Here is a 19,874-nt window from a genome sequence, read left to right on the forward strand (position 1 = left end):
TGACCTGAGAGTAAGATAAGAATAAGCCAAGTTGTCTAGAGATCTGATTGTTCACCTAAGCCTTAAAATATAGACTTCCTTTCAAAATATCAGGATGTTTCAGAATTCTAGATATGTTCTGTTTTCTCATTTCAGTGGGTATGGGGGAATTATACATTTTTTATGTGTGTCTTACGGCCACACATTTCAGGAAGCAGATTTGAGCGAAATTCTCTTGCTTCTTTGTGCAGTACTGCTTTTAGACCCGGAGCAGAGGGGCCTTGCCCTGGACCCCAGAACTCAACCAGCGGTGACTTTGCCCCGAGGGGACTTTAGGAAATGTCTGAAGACCTTTTTGATTGTCAGTCCAGGAGTGGTGTGGTGATACTAGTATTTTGTGTGTGGGAGCCAGGGGTGATGCTGAACATCCTACAGTGCCCAGGGCAGCCCCGCATAGCAAATAATTATCTGGCATAAAATGTCAGTAGTGCCAAAGGTGAGAAACCCTGACTTAGAGGGACCACTCTGGTCTTTCTTCTTAGCTGTGCCTCACCTCATGGGGCAAAGAGTCTGCCCACCAGAGGTATGCCCACCTGGAGCCCGGTGAACTGTTTTCAAAGTGTGGTCCCAGACCACAGCATCTGTATCACCTGGCATCTTGTTAGATAGGCAAACTGGGGGCCCCATCTCAGACTTATCAAACCTGGAAATCTGGGTATGGGGCCAACAATCTTTGCTGTAACTGGTCCTCCAGTTGATTCTAATGAATGCTAAAGTTTGAAAACCACTGTTCCAAGGAGTCCAAGAATTCTATATTTGAACCTAAAAGATATGTTGATCAAGATGGGAAGATAGAATATGTTTTCTTTAACAGCTTGTTAACTTGATTTATAATATCTAAACATGTAGACCTATAGTATATGGGCCTCCATTTATACTCTCGCTCTAGGCCCCTCAAATGTTTGGGATGGGTCTATGTCTTAGTTTTCTCGCACTGTCAAAAGAGGGCATTGGAGTAGTTTGTTGCTTAAATTTCCTTCTCTGTATATGATTTCATAGCTGCTCTAGAAGCCTTTGGGTCTGACTGCATTCCCTGCTCAGACTCCCTTAGGATACAGAGACTTTGATACTTCATCACTAGCAAGATGCTTTTTTGCTCTTTTGCTCTCTACCCAACAGGATTTGTCTCTTGATATAATATGGAAAAAGATAAGTCAAATACATCACCAACTGTTAAACAAAATTTGAGCAGTTAAGTTCCAGATATGTTTTAATAGCATGACTTACATTATGTACGTAGTTACAAAAATTAAAAAGTATAGACAAACCTACTCTTGATAAGTTTGTAAACTGACATTACTCTTTGAAGGGGAAATTCATAAAAAATTTACATTTTGATTCAATAATTTTATTTCTAGGAATTTATCCTCAAGTCACATGTGTGCATGTAAGCAAAGGTGAATGGTCAAGAGTATTAACGGCTGCTTTTTCGTTATAGCCAGAAATTGGAAACAGCCTCAATAGTGGATTGGTAAAGTAAATGTACATCCATATAATAGGACACTTTGCAGCTATGGAAAGCACATGGTGTGTGCCCTTAATAGAGGAGGGTTGCACAGTGCTCATAGTGTTAGAAGTGGTGCTCTGATGTCAGACCAAAGGGACTCAATACCAGAGCTGTGTGACCTCGGGAAAACTACTTATTCTCGCTTTGCCTCAATTTTTTTTCATCTCCAAAATGGGGAATAATAATAGAGCATACTTCACAAAGTTGTTGAGAGGATTAAATAATATAAAACAAATTACTAATCTCTTAGTGCTTGCCCTACAGAAAACAGTTATTAGTTAATAATAGTAATATCATTGTTATGATTATTATCTAGCTATTATTATGCAAAAGCTTCCAAGATAAATCATTAAACGAAAACATCATCAACACCACCCAGAACAATGTGTATAGACTAAAAAAAAAGAGGGGTGTATGTACAGGGACTACAGAAAAAGCTTGGCAGGAATACTCAAATGCTATTTACAGTGATGGTTTTTATACATCTTGGATGGGAAGGATATTTTTTCATTTATAATGTTTGGGTTTTTTCCATGTATAAGTATTACTTTCATGATTTTAAAAATTATTTAAAGAAAAAAATCAAAGTTGAAATCACACAGATGCTCAGATTCTGTATAATGGCAGAAGCCGACATATGGATTCACTGATATTTTTTTAATGGGCCATAAGATGACATTTCTAGGGCTGAAAGATTTATTTTTGTGCATGAGAAGCATGCTAGGGTTTAAGAATTTCATGGGAAACTAACTTTTGTAATGATTCTCCCTTCTTGTTGATGATGAATTTCTTAGATTTTCCACTTGGTGTAACTGAGAGAGTCAGGCTAAATTGCCTTTCTTGTTGGAGGTTAATGAATGAAATGCAAAAACATCCCTTGAGGTGACTGAAGGGACCTCGGGAGTTGAAAGACTGAAGCGTCCTTTGCAATGATTTTCCTATCTAGCATCAGTACAAATCCCGTGCTGACTTGTCCCCATGCGAGTCCCTGTTGCCCTGTAAATGTCTGCCTCAAGAATGATTTCATTAAATAACAAATCTGAAGCTGATCTTCCTTTGGCTTTTTGCGAGTAAAATGCCTGGATTTAGGAGGCCACAGATTGTTCTACTGCAGAAAGGAATTCTCAGGATGCAGATATCAAGAGAAACACCACGAGTGGTGTGTGTGGCCTCTGATTTTTGTATTTTCCATCCCACTGTGCCTCTGCATACAGCACTTCTGGGATTAAAGCCAGAGCCTCATTTTGGTGAAGGAAAGAATTCTCATTTTGCAGTAGGTTTTGTGACATCTTCAAATATAAAACAGTTCATTCAAGTATCTAAATAAATTAAAGCTTGTGCGATGCTTCTTAAAGCGTGGGCAGGGTTTATGCCATTTGTTTCTAAATCAAATGATTAGAATTCATCCATGATTAAGGACTCTGTTTTGTTTTTAATCTTTGGTTCTTATTCTATCCTCACGTCTTCTCTTTAGAGGGTTTTATTCTTTTTAAAATAACTGGATTTGGGGAGGTTTTTGTTTCTTTTATTTTCTATTCTGTAATGACAGTAGTTTTAAAATAATCGATGACCAGGGGAAGTGATAATTTTTCTTTCAATGCCACTGAATCTAACTTTTCTTCCCTTCCTGTGCCCCCCCTTTTTACAAAAAATTGGCATTCCATTATCAAAAAAAGAAAGTCACTAAGCTCACAGACTTGATGCTACTACAACTTCAAGATTTCCAGGTTCATTTGAATCCTTAGCACTGCTTGCCATTCTTTTGAAGTTATCTTTGATGTGTTTCTCCAAATACTTCCACCAGGGAACAATTTCATATACACGTCACTTTCCTAACCATCATGCACCCCTGCCACCACCCCCCCACCTTCATTCGAGGAGCCCCCCTCGTACTTGAAAAGAAAAGACTATCGGAATCTATGATTTGAATTCTCTTGATGAATTCTCTTGAATTCTCTCCCCATCTCCAAATCCAACTAAGTACCTGCTTCCTTCTCTCCTACTTCCAGATTCAGAAGGAGCCCTCGTTCCTCCTATCTAAAATGAATTCCTCTACCTCTGCTACCCTTAATAGCATCAGGTGATAAAAATCCAAAAGATTTTCTTCAAATATGGATTGCCTAAGTAAACCAATTATTTCACGAGGAATAGGATATTTTACACAAAAACGCAAACACTTTTGAAACCTAAGGTTTTAAATCTTGGGTACATCTTGGGTACAAGCATATTTATTTGATGATTGAATGAGACATTGATAGGAAAGTACTGGTAGAGTTTGAGTGAGAATATGGATAAACAGCAAAATGATGTTGTCTAACTCCTATCTCTACTTTCTAGAGACCTTCCTAATTTTTAGTGCATGAAGATTCTGCAGCATGTTGAAAAAATTCCACTTACAGTTTTATACTGTCTGAACAGACACTAAATGGCCATTGATTCTCTTTACTTATTATTTAAGGTATTGCTTTATTGCAGGAATACATTGGGCAAGAAAAGTGAAGGAAAAAATACTCCAGGCAGATAAATTTTATTTTACTTTTGATCCCTGCCTAAAGCTGCTCTTGTTTTTTAGGTATTGGAACTTCTACATCGTATATGTTAGAATTCCGACACCTCACAAAGTTCAAATACATGTCAGCAGAGAGAATGACTAAAATAGCTGTAACAGTGTGGACGTTTGTTGCTTCAGGATACTTTTAATAACTTCCCCTCTTGCTGATCCCATTACATGCCAAACTTCTTCCAATACTAATCCCCCTCTTGAAATATTGGCTGATAATTTAATGCTTCTTTTATAAGAGAGTAAGTGCTAAATAATGATATCGCCTGGTCAAAGATCATTGTACTTTGAATATTTATCTGGTATTTGCCCTTCTATCAGAGAACCATCTGTGACCAAAGTGATACAGGAACAGGAGCGAGACCAGCAGTGGCTGACATTGCACTCCGACTGGGAAAGCCTTAATGGGACCACTTTGCATGAACTACTGGTAAAAGGGTAAGACACCCATCACTAGAGCTGTGTAGAGTGGATTATGGAGCAAACATCCATCATCAGGGCCCTTCTTCTGTTTCTAATTTAAGATAATCCACATTTGTCACATCAAAAAAGAGCTTCCATAGAATAGCTATGGGCCTTTATAGTTCAACATCATTTGGCTTTTTTTCTTCTTTGTAGACATAGATCTTTTTCTCTTGGCTAATTACATTTTTCTTTAATGATGATTGCAGAAACTATCATGGTTAAGGAGGAGGAACTTGGGTTCTAATCTTGGAGTTTTTTTCACATCCTATTAAAAATAAATTCTTAATATCTACACTTTCTACAGATGTTACATGGGACTAGTTAACAGAAGAAATTGAAATAATGGCAACTGATAAAACTTGGAGAGCCTGAGGAAAAAACAGACACAAAATAAAATTATAATCAAGTAACCTTGAAAATACACTTCTGAAAAATTTCCCCTAAAAAATCATGGCAACATTGCCTCCCTCATCTTGGGTAGGGGTGCAGGAGAAAGGTAAATTGAGGGAATTAACACTCATTTAGTGCTTGTTACATTATAGGGACATAGCTATAGAGTATTTAAATAACTTGCTCAAAATTCACAGCGCACAGATGATAAGTGATAGTCTCTGAATGCAAACCAAGTTTATCTGACCCCAAAGCTTTTAATAAATGTTAGAGAAATCAGTACATAAGAATTCTAAAGAATAAAACTAAAGATGGGCCATTTCTCTTTAGAATGTCTTGACATTTTCCCCATAGACCAAACTTGCAACCAAATTTCTGAATAGTTGTCAACTGAAGCACTTCCTCCAGTGACCTGAGTCTTTCAACAGTGACTTGTTTCCCCAAACTGGGACTGCCAGAAAATCCCTTTCAGGTCAGATAGATAGATAGATAGATAAACTCATTCTAAGTTGGGAGTTGGTGGACCTGTTCTAGTCCTGGCTTGCTAACTAGATGTGTGATCCTATAAACCGCAATTTCCTTTAAAATAAGAGTTGAGACACACAGTCCTTGGTCTTTTCCTATTCCTAAAAGCTATGACTTTAAGATCTAACAAATAACAACTAATTATTTGTATCTCTTCTATGCCGGGTTCATTGTTAAGCTCTGCGGGGATGTAGAAGTGGATGAGGGGGCCAAGGACCGTGGTCTCAGGAAACATACATTGTAGAGGTGGACAGAGAGACCCTAAGCTAGTAATAAAATGAATTTCAGATATTTGGAAGTGTTACAAACAAACTAAGGATAACGAAATAGAGAGTGAGGAGGAGATACGACTTCAGGTTGTGAGAAGGCAAAACGCAAATGTGCTTTTTCTGTATTATATAATTTATTGTATACACATATCCCCATGCAAATTTAGCAAGAAATGAAAATACAGTAGATCTTCAAAAAGGAATGTGGAAATGACATAGGGTTGTTTTTCTTTCTTCTGACATATCTAGGATTCTAAGCATGTCATAGTATTTTTGACAGTCCCAACATGTTTTTTTTTCTTTTAAATTTGCATTGTGAATAAATGCTTGGAAGAGACTTTGTGGTTAAAACTTAGTGTACCCTAAGCTGAATTCTCTTGTGCAGCCAAATTGACAGATGCTTAAACCATGTTCTTGCCTTCAAAGCTAAACTCTAATTTTTAGAAAGTTCTTCCTTTCCTGAATGCACTCTTTCTATAAGTTCTCCCTACTGATTCTGATCCTGCCATCTAGAGTTACATGGGATGAATTTAATCCCCTTCTTCCTGTCAGCTAATCATAGATACACAGTTTAACATTGAAAGTCTCAGTAACATAGAAAACAAATATGTGGTTACCAAAGGGGAAACGGATGGAGGGAGGGACAAATTAGGAGTATGGGATTAACAGATACAGACTAGTATACATAAAACAGATAAGCAATAAAGATTTACTGTATAGTATGGGAAATTATATTCGATATCTTATAATAACCTATAATGGAATATAATCAGAAAAAAACTGAATCACTATGTGTATACCTGAAACTAACACAATATTGTAAATCAACTATATTTCAACTTAAAAAAAAAGATAATAAAAAAAGTCTTAAGATTCTTTTCTAGTCTAAATATTCAATTCCTTTCTCTGTTCTCTAACTTTCTGAAGCAATATTTTTTTTCTCTCAAGCTATTTCTCAGCTTCTTTTGGACATACATGTCCTCTCCATAAGCATAAAAGTCTGATATGCTCCCTCCTCACCATACATTCTGGGAAGCAGACTAATGCCTTTCCTTTTCCCCTCCCTACTTTGAAAATCATTGAGTCAGTATTATGGGTGGTGCCACCAGCCAAGATGATGTGGGAAACTTTGCTAACAATAGTTTCTCTTCCCACAAATGTGAAAGTATATAATGATATTAAATACACTTTAAAAAAGTACATCCTTCATATACCTCCACCTCTAAGGTGATATCTGACCACAGCCCTGCCTTGAGAATTCCTGACTTAAGTATAAGCTATTTCTTGCCTTTCACTGGTAAAGTGTTTGAAGTGAACGATAAATATGTAACTGAATATTATGCCATTTTATGTTTCCAAATCTAGGCAGTCCTGTCACAGCAGAAGTAAGATTTCTCTTCTATGTACTAAACAAGGTGAGCGAATTAGTGGCGTAACAATGGGATATGAACTTAATTTAACTGGATTGGCTCAAGGGAAAAAATGATCACTTGTACGTGACAGCAAAGATGCAAGCATCTAGCTGGTTTTGGTAGTGAGTCACATACTGTTTCCTGCTCCTTGGTAGACTGTGGGCGCCGCCCTGCTGCCCGAATGAACAAGAGGATCCTTGGGGGTCGGACGAGTCGCCCAGGAAGGTGGCCCTGGCAGTGTTCCCTGCAGAGTGAACCCAGTGGTCACATTTGTGGCTGTGTCCTCATTGCCAAGAAGTGGGTTCTGACAGTCGCCCACTGCTTCGAGGGGTAAGCTGCACCTTTTCTTTTGCTTTGCCTGATCATTTTGCCACTTGGGCATTTTTTTTTAAACATCTTTATTGGAGTATAATCGCTCTACAATGGTGTGTTAGTTTCTGCTTTATAACAAAGTGAATCAGTTATACATATACATATGTCCCCATATCTCTTCCCTCTTGCGTCTCCCTCCCACCCTCCCTATCCCACCCCTCTAGGTGGTCACAAAGCACCGAGCTGATCTCCCTGTGCTATGTGGCTGCTTCCCACTAGCTATCTGTCTTACGTTTGGTAGTGTATATATGTCCATGCCTCTCTCTCACTTTGTCCCAGCTTACCCTTCGCCCTCCCCGTATCCTCAAGTCCATTCTCTAGTAGGTCTGTGTCTTTATTCCCGTCTTGCCCCTACGTTCTTCATGACCTTTTTTTTTTTCTTAGATTCCATATATATGTGTTGGAATACGGTATTTGTTTTTCTCTTTCTGACTTACTTCACTCTGTATGACAGACTGTAGGTCCATCCACCTCACTACAAATCACTCAATTTCATTTCTTTTATGGCTGAGTAATATTCCATTGTATCTATGTGCCACATCTTCTTTATCCATTCATCTGTCGATGGACACTTAGGTTGCTTCCATGTCCTGGCTATTGTAAATAGTGCTGCAATGAACATTTTGGTACATGACTGTTTTTGAATTACGGTTTTCTCAGCGTATATGCCCATATGCCATTCTGTAGCTCAGTGCAAAATCCACAGTTGATCTCCTTCCCAGGTCCTTATCTGCTTAGATTTTTCTACCCTTGGTGTTATCATCCTGTATAGGTGCTGCTCATTTATTGGCAACAGATGTATATTGCTTATGATTTATGTCCTAAGGAGGGAGGAAGAGGAAGAAGTTTAGAAGATTGACTCTCTAGCCAGCTTTAGTCTCTTTTCTAGCCCTCTTAAATACATCAAATGCATAGGAAGTTAAACAGAGCCGACTTACGTAGATACTACAGTGAGGTTAGGATGCTGGAGGAATTGGTGAGGAGTTTGGGAAGTAGAGTGAACAGTATAATATGTGTGTTAGTCAGGGCTGTCCAGAGAAACAGACCAATGAGAGAGAGAGAAAGAGTTTTCCAGGAATTGGCAAACATTCCTGGAGGCTTGGTGAGTCTGAAGTCTGATGGGGTGGCAGGCAGGCTGGAGACTCAGGGAAGAGCTGCAGTTCAAGTCCAAAGGCAGCATGCTGGCAGAACTCCTTCTTGCTCTGGGGAGATCAGTCTTTGCTCTGTGAAAGTCTACAACTGATTGGGTAAGGCCCACCCACATTATGGAGGGTAACCTGCTTTACTAATAGTCCACCATTTTGAATGCTAATCTCTTCCCAAAAAACACCTTCACAGAAACATCCAGAAAAATGTTTGGCCAAACATTGGGACACCATGGTCCAGCCACTTGGCACATAAAATTAATCATCGCAAAATACCTAAAGGGAGCAGAAAAATAAGACCAAGGGGAAACCTACCCCAAGTTGACAAACATCACTGCAGAAGGTCCTCATCTATTTCGACTGTTGTTGTATAATTTAGGAGCAAAAAAAAAAAGACTCCTAACCAAACAATAACAAAATAACAACAAACAACAACCATTTTTCATGCCCATGGAAGATTCTGGAGATTAGACATCTAGACAGGAAATAGCTTGTGGTTTGTCTCTGCTCAGCAACGTCTGGGGACTCTGCTGGAAGGTACTAAGGTTCTAGGGGCTGGCACCACCTGAAGTCTGGCAGTGGATGCTGCCTGTTGGCAGGGGCATTTGTTTCTCTCCAAGTGAGACTCACAGCTTGGTAGCTAGCATCCCCCAAAGTGAGGGTCCCAAAAAGGGGGCCAGGAGGAAGCCTTTTTTGATCCGGCCTCCAGAGACGCACAACATTACTTACACTATGGAGTTGGTCAGAGCTGTCACAGCCCCACCCAGATTCAAAGGGAAGAAACATAGAACTCTTCTCTCAGCGAGAGGAGTGGCAAAGTATTTGAGGACATGTTTGAAAAACCACCATACTTCCCATTTTCTTCTTTTTATGTTTAATAATTTTACTTTATTTAAAAGTAATAATAAATAATAGCAAAAATTTAACACAAATAACTCACAGTTCTAGCACCTCATTAAATTGATTATTTTCATTTTACCAGGTTAATTTGTAGAAAAAAATGCAATTTCATTTTTTTGCCTCTTTGTCTATTATTATTTTCTCTCAGCTTTGCCACTTACTGTGTCAATTTATGAACTTCTCTGGGCCAAGTTTCCTCATATATGAAATGAGGGAAATAACAGTCCCTACCTCACAGGGTTGGTGCAGGCACCAAGTGAGATAGCCTATGTAAAACCTTAAGAACCATGCCTGATACCAATCAGTAAGACATCAATAAAGGTAAATTTTTCTTTTTAAAATATTATTACTAAAAACATGTATTCAGGGACTTCCCTGGTGGCACAGTGGTTAAGAATCCGCCTGCCAATGCAGGGGACACGGGTTCGAGCCCTGGTCCGGGAAGATCCCACATGCAGCGGAGCAACTAAGTCCATGCGCCACTACTGAGCCTGTGCTCTAGAGCCCACGAGCCACAGCTACTGAAGCCCGTGTGCCTAGAGCCCGTGCTCCACAATAAGAGAAGCCACCGCAATGAGAAGCCCACGCACTACAATGAGAGTAGCCCCCACTCACTGCAACTAGAGAAAGCCTGCGCACAGCAACAAAGGCCCAACGCAGCCAAAAATAAATAAAAGAACAACAACAACAAAAAAAAACATGCATTCTGACTTTTCCCTTAGCATTATGGCATGAATATTTTTTCATTTTGCTAGCTCAATTTTTATCTCCTTCCATACTCTCTCTCCTTTACTTTCTCATCGTCCTCGAGGATCACCTAGTGATTGTTCCTCCACAGCTATAAACACATATTTTTCACAGGGTGTCATTTATTTTTACAATTTGAAATCACACGCTATACTTTTGTTTGTAAGTTGCTTTTCTCATGTAGCAGTATATAATGGACATCCCCTCCAAGTCAATTGATGTAGCTCTAGCTCATTCTTTTTCGAAGCTAAATGATATTCCATCACAGAGATTCACCATACTTTTTTTATTATTCCCCAGTTGATGGACATTCACGTTAGTTCCAGTTTGCTATCACTTTAACAACACTGCAATACATCTTCTTATGCAAAGCTATTCACCTATTGGTACTCTTGTTTCTACAGAATAGAGTCCCAGAATGTATATTCATCTCCATATGGGAGTTAAAGAAATGAATATATGTTTCCTTTCTTGGAATGCTAACCTAGTGAGGAGACAGACATTTAAACAAGTAATTAGAATAGGAGAAGTGATTATAAAATGGAAATATGTATATCTAGCTATTTGATTGCTCTTTTGGGGGAAATATAATGTAAAAAATCAAACCAGAACCTCCTCTTGAGAACTTTTAATGTGTAAGAATGACCCCAAATGATTGGAAGAGTCTGTGTAGTATGTCAGGAAATACATTGCAGTGTTATTGCTTTGGAAGGGGCCAGATGTTTCCAGATGTCTTTTCCAGTTCTGATTTATAACTCCATGATAAGCAGAAGATTGTACTAGCAAGAGTACATTTATCAAAAGACGATTACCTAAATGAATCCAACAGCTCTTTAAGGGAATAACACCCTTTATATGCTAATTCATCCAGTTCATGCACCACTTTTGTCATTTCCATGTGTGGTATCCAAGTTTTGTCTTTCACTGACAGATCTGTGAAGTTAAGGAGAAACCTTGCAATAGAGAAGAAATGTGTTTATAATTAAGGAAATGGATATTCTATCAAAGGCCCTGGTAAAATTTCATGGAACATTAGACTTCACAGAACTGTCAAGTGGGACCTGGCCTATCCATAAGAAGTTAGAAATTGCCCAACTTCAAACACGTCTTTGCTTGAATGTGTGCTAATAACTTTGGTTCTATTTTACAGTCTTTCCAGCGGCCCTGAACACGTTTGAGAACCTCTAATGTAAGCCTTACTCTCCGTAGGATCCGTCAGTTGCTGCAATTAATGGGATTTACTTCATATCCTGAGTCCATGCTTTGGCAAGGGCCGGTGTGACCCATCTGTAGTTCTTTTCAAGCCTGTCTCTTTTAATTATATTTGTGGGGAGAAAAGGACATGTCTTGCTCCTGCATGGAGAGGTATTTAAAAATCCCAAAGGAAAATTAAAGACGTGAGGTACTAAGTTGATCAGATGAAGTCCCAGATGCCATGGTAACAATTCAACTTCCACAGCTCTAAGGAAGAAAGACCTTGAGTTTCAGGGGTAATTTAACAAGCAATCCCCCTGCCTTCTTTCACCTCCAAGAGACTTAAGGATGAACTTCCTAGGTTGGCACACAACTAGTGATTATCAGAGGTGTCTGATTCCTCTCCAGGAAATTTGCATGAAAAACTATCCTTTTACTATATGATCACAACCCTTAACCCTGCCAGGTCACCCATGTCTTGATTTCTACCACACCAGCTCTTCACTCCAGCAAGACTTGTGTTTGCTTGTCTGCGCATCTCCTCCTATTGTCTCAGCCCATCTGTCTCCTCCTCATCTGGTTTCTTTCCCCAGGTAACCTAGTGCACTGGGATCATCACTTCAGTCCTCTCACCAGGACCTTCAACTTCTTCGCCCCTAGATCTTTCTGCCATACACACCACGCAGACCTCCAACTAAGAGTCAATATGAAGAGCACGTTTCCAATCCTATATTCGTGCTCTTCCGAACCGAGGAGAACATTACCCAAGGATGCAAATTAGTATCATGCCTGACTTTCAGCATCCATTGGACCCTTAATATTACTCAATAACTTTTTCACCTATTTCTGGACAGCTCCCTTTCTCATTCTCCACGGAAAAAAACCATTGACTTACCACCTGTACTGATCTAACAGTCTTTTAATACAGTCAGGAAAAGAAGTGAGAGGTTTGGTCTGACGTTTTATTACTGAGCCCATGTTGTGTTCTCATGGTTACTTCTTTATCTTCTAGGTGCATATAAACCATGCCATTCATTTGCAATGTTTTCTTTCCGTTCTGTCGACTTGAGAGATTTGATCCATTCCCGTCAAGTACTAATGTCCACTAAAATAGGAATTCTCCATTTTGAATCCATACCTCCCCTGGGGTGCTTTTTTCCAGCATCACCGGTGAGTGAGCAATTGTGGTGACCCTGACCTGACTCCATGCTCCCACTGCCCTGCCCCCTAAGGAGGCATTCTCTGCATCCTCACTGCTCCAGTGGAAAAATGTCTGGGTCTAGGATGTAGCCAGCAGTTGGCCTAAATGTTAGGCCAATTCCCATAGTTCTGGGGGCTCAAAGAAACTGGGAGTTCTTCCCCTTCTAATCTTTGTAGTTACTTACTTGTTTCTTCTTGTCCTGCAACTATCCACGTACTCTGCACCTACGCCTGAATGGCTGGTCATTGCTGGCGAATATCACACCCCAGACTGCTAACTGAGCTCATGTCAAATGTATGATCATGAATCTCAAATGAGCATCTAACAGTATGGCACCCATCCAGTATATGTTCACAGTAAAGCCACTTTTCCATCCTCAACAATTTGACATCTTCTCCTGTCTCCCCAAATCTCCTTCACCCTTCTCTGGTCTCACCTCATTCTTTATGAAGAAAATAGACATCATTATATGTTTTACCTTGTCTCACCCCTAATTCCAACAAGTTACCTGTATCTGTGGCCACGTTCCCTCCTTTCCCTTGAGTTATGGTGGAGGATGTGTCCTTGCTCCCTTTTAAGGACAATCACATTTCCATTCATCTTTCAAAGACTTTATTTTAGATGCATTTATTTTTTTTAACATCTTTATTGGAGTATAATTGCTTTACAATGGTGTGTTAGTTTCTGCTTTATAACAAAGTGAATCAGTTATACATATACATATGTTCCCATATCTCTTCCCTCTTGCATCTCCCTCCCTCTCACCCTCCCTATCCCACCCCTCTAGGTGGTCACAGAGCACCAAGCTGATCTCCCTGTGCTATGCGGCTGCTTCCCACTAGCTATCTATTTTACGTTTGGTAGTGTATATATGTCCATGCCACTCTGTCACTTTGTCACAGCTTACTCTTCTCCCTCCCCATATCCTCAAGTCCATTCTCTAGTAGGTCTGTGTCTTTATTCTGTCAAAGACTTTATTTTAAAATCATCATTTCTATTTTTCATCAATTTCTCTCTTTTTGCTGGATCATTCCCTTCAGCAAACATGCCTTAGTGTCACCAACTTAAACCCCCTTCTCTTGACTTCACATCCCTCTTCAATTCTTGGCCCATTTTGGCTAGTACTCACAGTAAAACTCCTAAAAGAGTTTCCTACAGTCACTGTCTCCACTTTTACACTTCCTGTATTCCCCTCAGGTCACTCCAGTTGGGTTGTCATCAAGGCCACTACAGAAATGACACTTACCAAAGTCTTTAGTGACTTCCATCTTGCCAAATCCAATGGTGGATTTTCAGTTTCTAACTCACTGGAACCCTCCCTAGTATCTGATTACTACATCCTTCTTAAAATACTTCCTTCACTTTTCTTTTAAAATAACAAAAAAAATTCTTATGTCACTGACCTTCCCTTCTCTTTCTTTTTTTGCAGCTTCTCCTCTTTTAGGCCACTAAATGTTTTAGTTCTCCAGGTGTGTTGTGGACTGCACAGTTGTGTCCCCCTAATTTCCACATGTTGAAAATCTAACCCCTAATAAGGTGCTATTAGGAGGTGGGGCCCTTGAGAGGTGATTAGGTCATGAGGGTGAAACCCATGTTGGGATGAGTGTCCGTATAAGAAGAGAAAGAAAGCTTACCCTCTCTCCCTCTGCCATGTAACAATACAACAATAAGACCACCATCTGTAAACGAGGAAGGGGATCTTCACCAGACCCTGACCATGCTAGTGCCCTAATCTTTGACTTTGAGCCTCAACAACTATGAGAAATAACTCTTGTTTAAGCCACTCAGTCTATGATAGTTTGTTATAGCAGCCCATGATCAGATAAGGACCTAATTCTTGGCTTTCTTATCTGTCTACAATCATCTAATCACATGGTTTCAAGTGCTTGTCTATATTTGAACAAATATGAATATCAAATATTGATATGAATATCAAATATGAATATCAAATATTTATTCATAACTTCCAAATTTATATCTCTAGCACAGCCCAGATTTTCTCCCAACCCACCAACCTCAAACATATTTAAATGCTTAGATGAAGTGTCCATTTGAATGTGTAATAAACATTCTACTTTACATGGCCAGAACAAAACTTGATTCCTCTTCTCTCCCACTGAGCAAATAATTGTATGCTTCACAAACTTTCCCCATCTCAGAGGCATCATTATCCATTGGTTTGCTAATGCACCAAACCTGGGAGTCATCCTTAACTCCTCCCACTTTTACTCTAGCAGTAAGTTCTGTAGGATCTTCTTTCAAAATATAGCTGGGGCTTCCCTGGTGGCGCAGTGGTTGAGAGTCCGCCTGCCGATGCAGGGGACACGGGTTCGTGCCCCGGTCCGGGAAGATCCCACATGCCGTGGAGCGGCTGGGCCGCTGAGCCTGCGCGTCTGGAGCCTGTGCCCCGCAACGGGAGAGGCCACAACAGTGAGAGGCCTGCATACGGCAAAAAAAAAAAATATATATATATATATATATATAGCTTGAACCCAACTGCCTGTCATCATCTTTATGCTATAATCCTAATCCAGACCACCATCATATCAGGTCTGGATTATTGTATTAGCTTCCTAGGGCAGCCATAACAAGGTACCACAAATTGGGTGGCTTCAACAAGCCAAGAAGTTTATTGTCTTACAGTTCTGGAGGCTAGAAGTCTAAGGTCAAGGTATTGGGATGGTTGGTTCCTTGTGAGGGCTGTGAGAGAGAATGCCTCTCGCTTGGATTCTGGTGTTTTGCTGGCAATCTTGAGCATTCTTGGCCTATAGAAGCCTAATTCTGATCTTTGTCTTCATCTTCACCCTTTGTGTGCATGGCTGTCTCCAAGTTTCCCCTTTTCATGAGGATACCCAGTCATATTGGATTAGGGCTCACCATACTGGCCTCAGTTTAAGTTGATTACCTCTGTAAAGACCTTATCTCCAAATAAGATCTTGTTCTGATATATTGGGGATTAGGATTTCAATATATGAATTTTACAGGGGGACACAATCAATCCATAACTTTTAAAACAGTTTCTGTTTTTTTTTTTTAGACTACTCTCTTGTTCACTTATTGTCTATTCTACACACAGTGAGACAGTGATCTTTCTAAAATGTAAATCATACCATGTCACCACCTGTTTTAAAACTGTACAACAGCTTCTCATTGTAACAAGAATAAGATTTCTCATCATAGCCTTTAAATATCTAGTCCTACCTCTTTGCATCTCCCCCTATTCTCTCATCACTCATTGGGCTCCAAACATGTAGCCTTTCTGTCCCTGAAATCCCCCAATCTCATTCCTGCCTTAGGACCTTTCTACTTGCTGCTTCTGCAGTTTGGAACCCTCCTATGGAGTCACAAAATTGCCTCCTTCCCCTCATTCAAGTCTCAATTTAAGTGTCACTTTGTCAAAGGCCTGCCCTAACCATCCTAGCTAAAATGACCCCCCCATCAGTCATCTCTCTATCACATTATCCTATTTTTTTCCCTCCTAATTACCAGAGATAATCTTATTTGTTTATATATATATTTGGCTAGCCCAGTAGGATGAAAGCTCTGTGAGGGTATGAACTCTGTCTGTCTTCCTCGCCTCTGTATTTTCAATTCTTTCAGCAAGGAATATAGCAACCAATCAAATATTTGTTAACTGACTAACCAGCCCCTTCTCGGTGTTAGTGATGATATCTGTAGTTCTTTTACTAGTTAGGACTATAATTTCTGTGGAACTAGAAATGCTAACTCCTCTGCAGAAGGTCTGTGATCTTTTACTGACCCCTCCCATATCTTAGACCAGACATCAACTCAACATTTCAATGTATTAAGCACTTATAAGTTTTATCACATGGAGGATGAGTCTTTTGGATGTTGCCTGGAGACCATTCTCCTTGAATGGAGATATTAGAAGTAAAGGAAAGTTCAAATAGTTCAGCTTTGTCTTAGTTGACTACTATATTATTTGCCCCAGGTAGAAATCCTCGTCTTGTTCTTCCCACACATAATTTTGCTGAGAAGCCATTTTTATTTTTCCTGCTTTTTTTCTATTGACTGATCGATTGATTGAAGGATAGGGATTTCCCTGGTGGTCCAGTTGTTACCGGGGGTCTGGGTTCGATCCCTGGTCAGGGAACTAAGATCCTGCAAGCCACACAGCATGGCCACAGAAAAAAAAAATTTATTGAAGTACAGTTGATTTACAGGGTTGTGTTAGTTTCAGGTATACAGCAAAATGATTCAGTTATATATATAGATATAGATTTTCAGATTCTTTTCCATTATAGGTTATTACAAAATAATGAGTTTAGTTCCCTGTGCTATACAGTAGGTCCTTGTTGGTTATCTTTTTATATATAGTAGTGTGTATATGTTAATCCCAAACCCCTAATTTATTCCTTCCCCCCTTTCCCCTTTTGTAACCATAAGTTTGTTTTCTGTCTGTGAGTCTATTTCTGTTTTGTATATAAGTTCATTTGTATCATTTTTTAAAGATTCCGTATATAAGTGATGTCATATATTTGTCTTTCTCTGTCTGACTTCACTTAGTATGATAATCTCTTGGCCCATCCATGTTGCTGCAAATGGCATTATTTCATTCTTTTTTATGGCTGAGTAATATTCCATTGTGTGTGTGTATGTATGTATGTGCATATATATATATATATATATATATATATATATATATATGTATACCACATCTTCTTTATCCATTCATCTGTCAATGGACATTTAGGTTGCTTCCATGTCTTGGCTATTGTAAATAGTGCTGCAATGAACATTGGGGTGCATGTATCTTTTCAAATTATGGTTTTCTCTGGATATATGTCCAGGAGTGAGACTACAGGATCATATGGTAGCTCTATTTTTAGTTTCTTAAGGAACCTCCATATTGCTCTCCATAGTGGCTGTACCAATTTACATTCCCACCAACAGTGTAGGAGGGTTCTATGACTAAGACTTTTTGACAATTGCTACAGTTTCTTGCCACTATTCTGTGATAAGCTTTACAGTTTGAAAGCTCTGAGATTCTTATGTTGTAACATTTACTTTTTGGATTATTCTTCATTTTCTTACTGCAGTCATTTGTGATGGTAAATCAGAATTTGGAACTCAAACTCTCCCATCTCTGTTTAGCTGTACTTGTTTTAAGAGTGTCTGGACACATTGTCCTATCTTTTTTCCAAAACATGCTTAAATCTGATTCTCTGAGCTCTAGGATGTGTATCTGACTATCCGTTCTGTAGCTTTTTTGGACCCTGGGATAATAGAATTGCTCACTTTCTGTAATTTCATTACTGGCGGCTAGTTCCCCATCATATCTGGGGGATACATTCAGGAAAGAGAAGGTATCTTCCTTCTGTCTGCCATCCTATCACTCACCTGTCAGTCTCCACTCATCCTGCATGCTTTGCCCTCTGTGGCCAGTACCTGATTCTTGTGTTGATACCTGTGGACCCTTCTCTTTGTTTCAGAGAAGTTTAGTATAAAGGTTGTGGTGTAGGGGTTTAAAGGACTAGCTTTCTGGCATGCTACCATCACTTAGTATCTCTGTGATTTTAGACGAGTCACTCATCTGCTCTGAGTCATCTTCTCTAAAATGGAATAAGCATTCCTATTTATACCTTATAATTGGTGAGAAGATGATTGAATTGATATGTAGAAATACTTGGAAACTATAGAGATTTTATACTAAAAGAAGAATCCAGCTCTGATCTCTTTTGCTCGTTAGATACATTTAAAAACTTTAGCCAGCAGTTCAAACTGTGTATACGTTACATAAAATCCAGAACTTTGGCTTCCCTGAAACAATCAGAAGGTCAGTTCACACTGGATATTCCAATATGACAGCCATCAGCAGGAGCTGAGAGGCAGATGGCCCTCGAGATGGGCAAGTCTTTTGGTCTGACACCCACTACTTACTGACTTATACTTGTCCCCTTTATGCATTTATGTTGTGGTCATCCCATTCTAGAATCTAGTCACTGCATGTATTAGAGAGAATTCTTTAAACATACCAAGGGCAGATGCAATATTAAAAGTAAGGGGTTCCTAAGATTTGTAGAACAGAAATGATGCTTTTGTGTGATATTTCCTTACTTAGTGCAGATATGGTAAATTTCAAATTACTTCCAAGTCACCACATGGCTGTGCCATTTCTGGAGTAAGTCTTAAAAAATAGTGATTTCTATCACAGGGGTTAATTATAAATATTAATTTTATTTTCTGAACAAAAGATCAATAGTAAATATAAGTTATTCAAAGTAAAATCAGAAAGAGTGAAAAAAGGGAAATTTTTGTGCTCTTAAGAAAAGATAAAGATAGAAGAAAATCTCTAAACCTGGCCAGCTGAATTAAGTGAAAATGTGGCAAATTTATGTCTAAACTAGAGCTGAGTGTGGCAAATTACAAACTGAAACTGGTTATTGTGTCCAGAGACATTGTGCCTTCAATTCTGTATAAACTTCCCTGGATGTCATAATGCATCTGAGGTGTATAAGTAGCTGTGTTTTCTCTCTAGAGTGATAATTGAAGAATTAGAAGTTGAAATCATATTATCTCAACATTATCTATAATGTATATTCATCATTAAAACAGGAGCATAAACATGAAGCAAATTAAATAAGAATTTCTGGTAATGAAATACTATGTAGAGCAAGAATGAAAGGAGAAAAAGGTCTCTTAACATCTTCCTCAGCCACTTTTATTGTTACTGGTGGATTTTCACCTGGCTTCACCTTGCCTGCTTCCTCACTCTCAGAGCATGAGGATCTTGGCACAATCTTCTTTAAGGATGCACCAGTTCTCCTTGCTGTTGCTTTGAAGTCTGACAGCACGGAGAAAAAAAATCCCCTTGATGCTGAAGATTTTCGGCAGCTATACGTGGCTTTTTATCTTTGTAGTCCAATTTACTCTTCACTAAAATGAACATAGCTTGTTCCTATGTGTTCTTCTACTGGGTACTTTTTACTGAAACTAGATGCATGTGGCCTTCATGTAGCCCTAAGTGTTCTTTCCTCTTTTTGCTTCCACCCAGAGGGGGGTGACCTATTCTTTCTAGAACATGCTTAATATACCAATATACCATTTATACACATCTCCCTCACTTCATGTACCCCTTTTGAACAACAGGTTATTGTTTTTCCTGGGTTTTGCCAGACTTGGGAAAA

At 39.2% G+C, this 19,874-nt stretch overlaps 1 protein-coding gene across 1 annotated transcript in view; it reads left to right on the top strand.

Annotated features, from left to right (window-relative positions):
• CORIN (corin, serine peptidase) overlaps positions 1-19,874 on the top strand; it is a 249,374-nt gene that overhangs the window by 204,675 nt on the left and 24,825 nt on the right. The window contains exons 17-19 of the mRNA XM_029234750.1: positions 4,428-4,544; positions 7,121-7,170; positions 7,323-7,497. Coding sequence (XP_029090583.1) covers positions 4,428-4,544; positions 7,121-7,170; positions 7,323-7,497 — 342 coding nt within the window. The remainder of the gene's footprint in view (positions 1-4,427; positions 4,545-7,120; positions 7,171-7,322; positions 7,498-19,874) is intronic.

The sequence above is a fragment of the Monodon monoceros genome, unplaced genomic scaffold (genome assembly GCF_005190385.1).
Source record: "Monodon monoceros isolate NGI ecotype Baffin Bay Population unplaced genomic scaffold, NGI_Narwhal_1 Super_Scaffold_20, whole genome shotgun sequence".
Lineage (NCBI taxonomy): Eukaryota > Metazoa > Chordata > Mammalia > Artiodactyla > Monodontidae > Monodon > Monodon monoceros.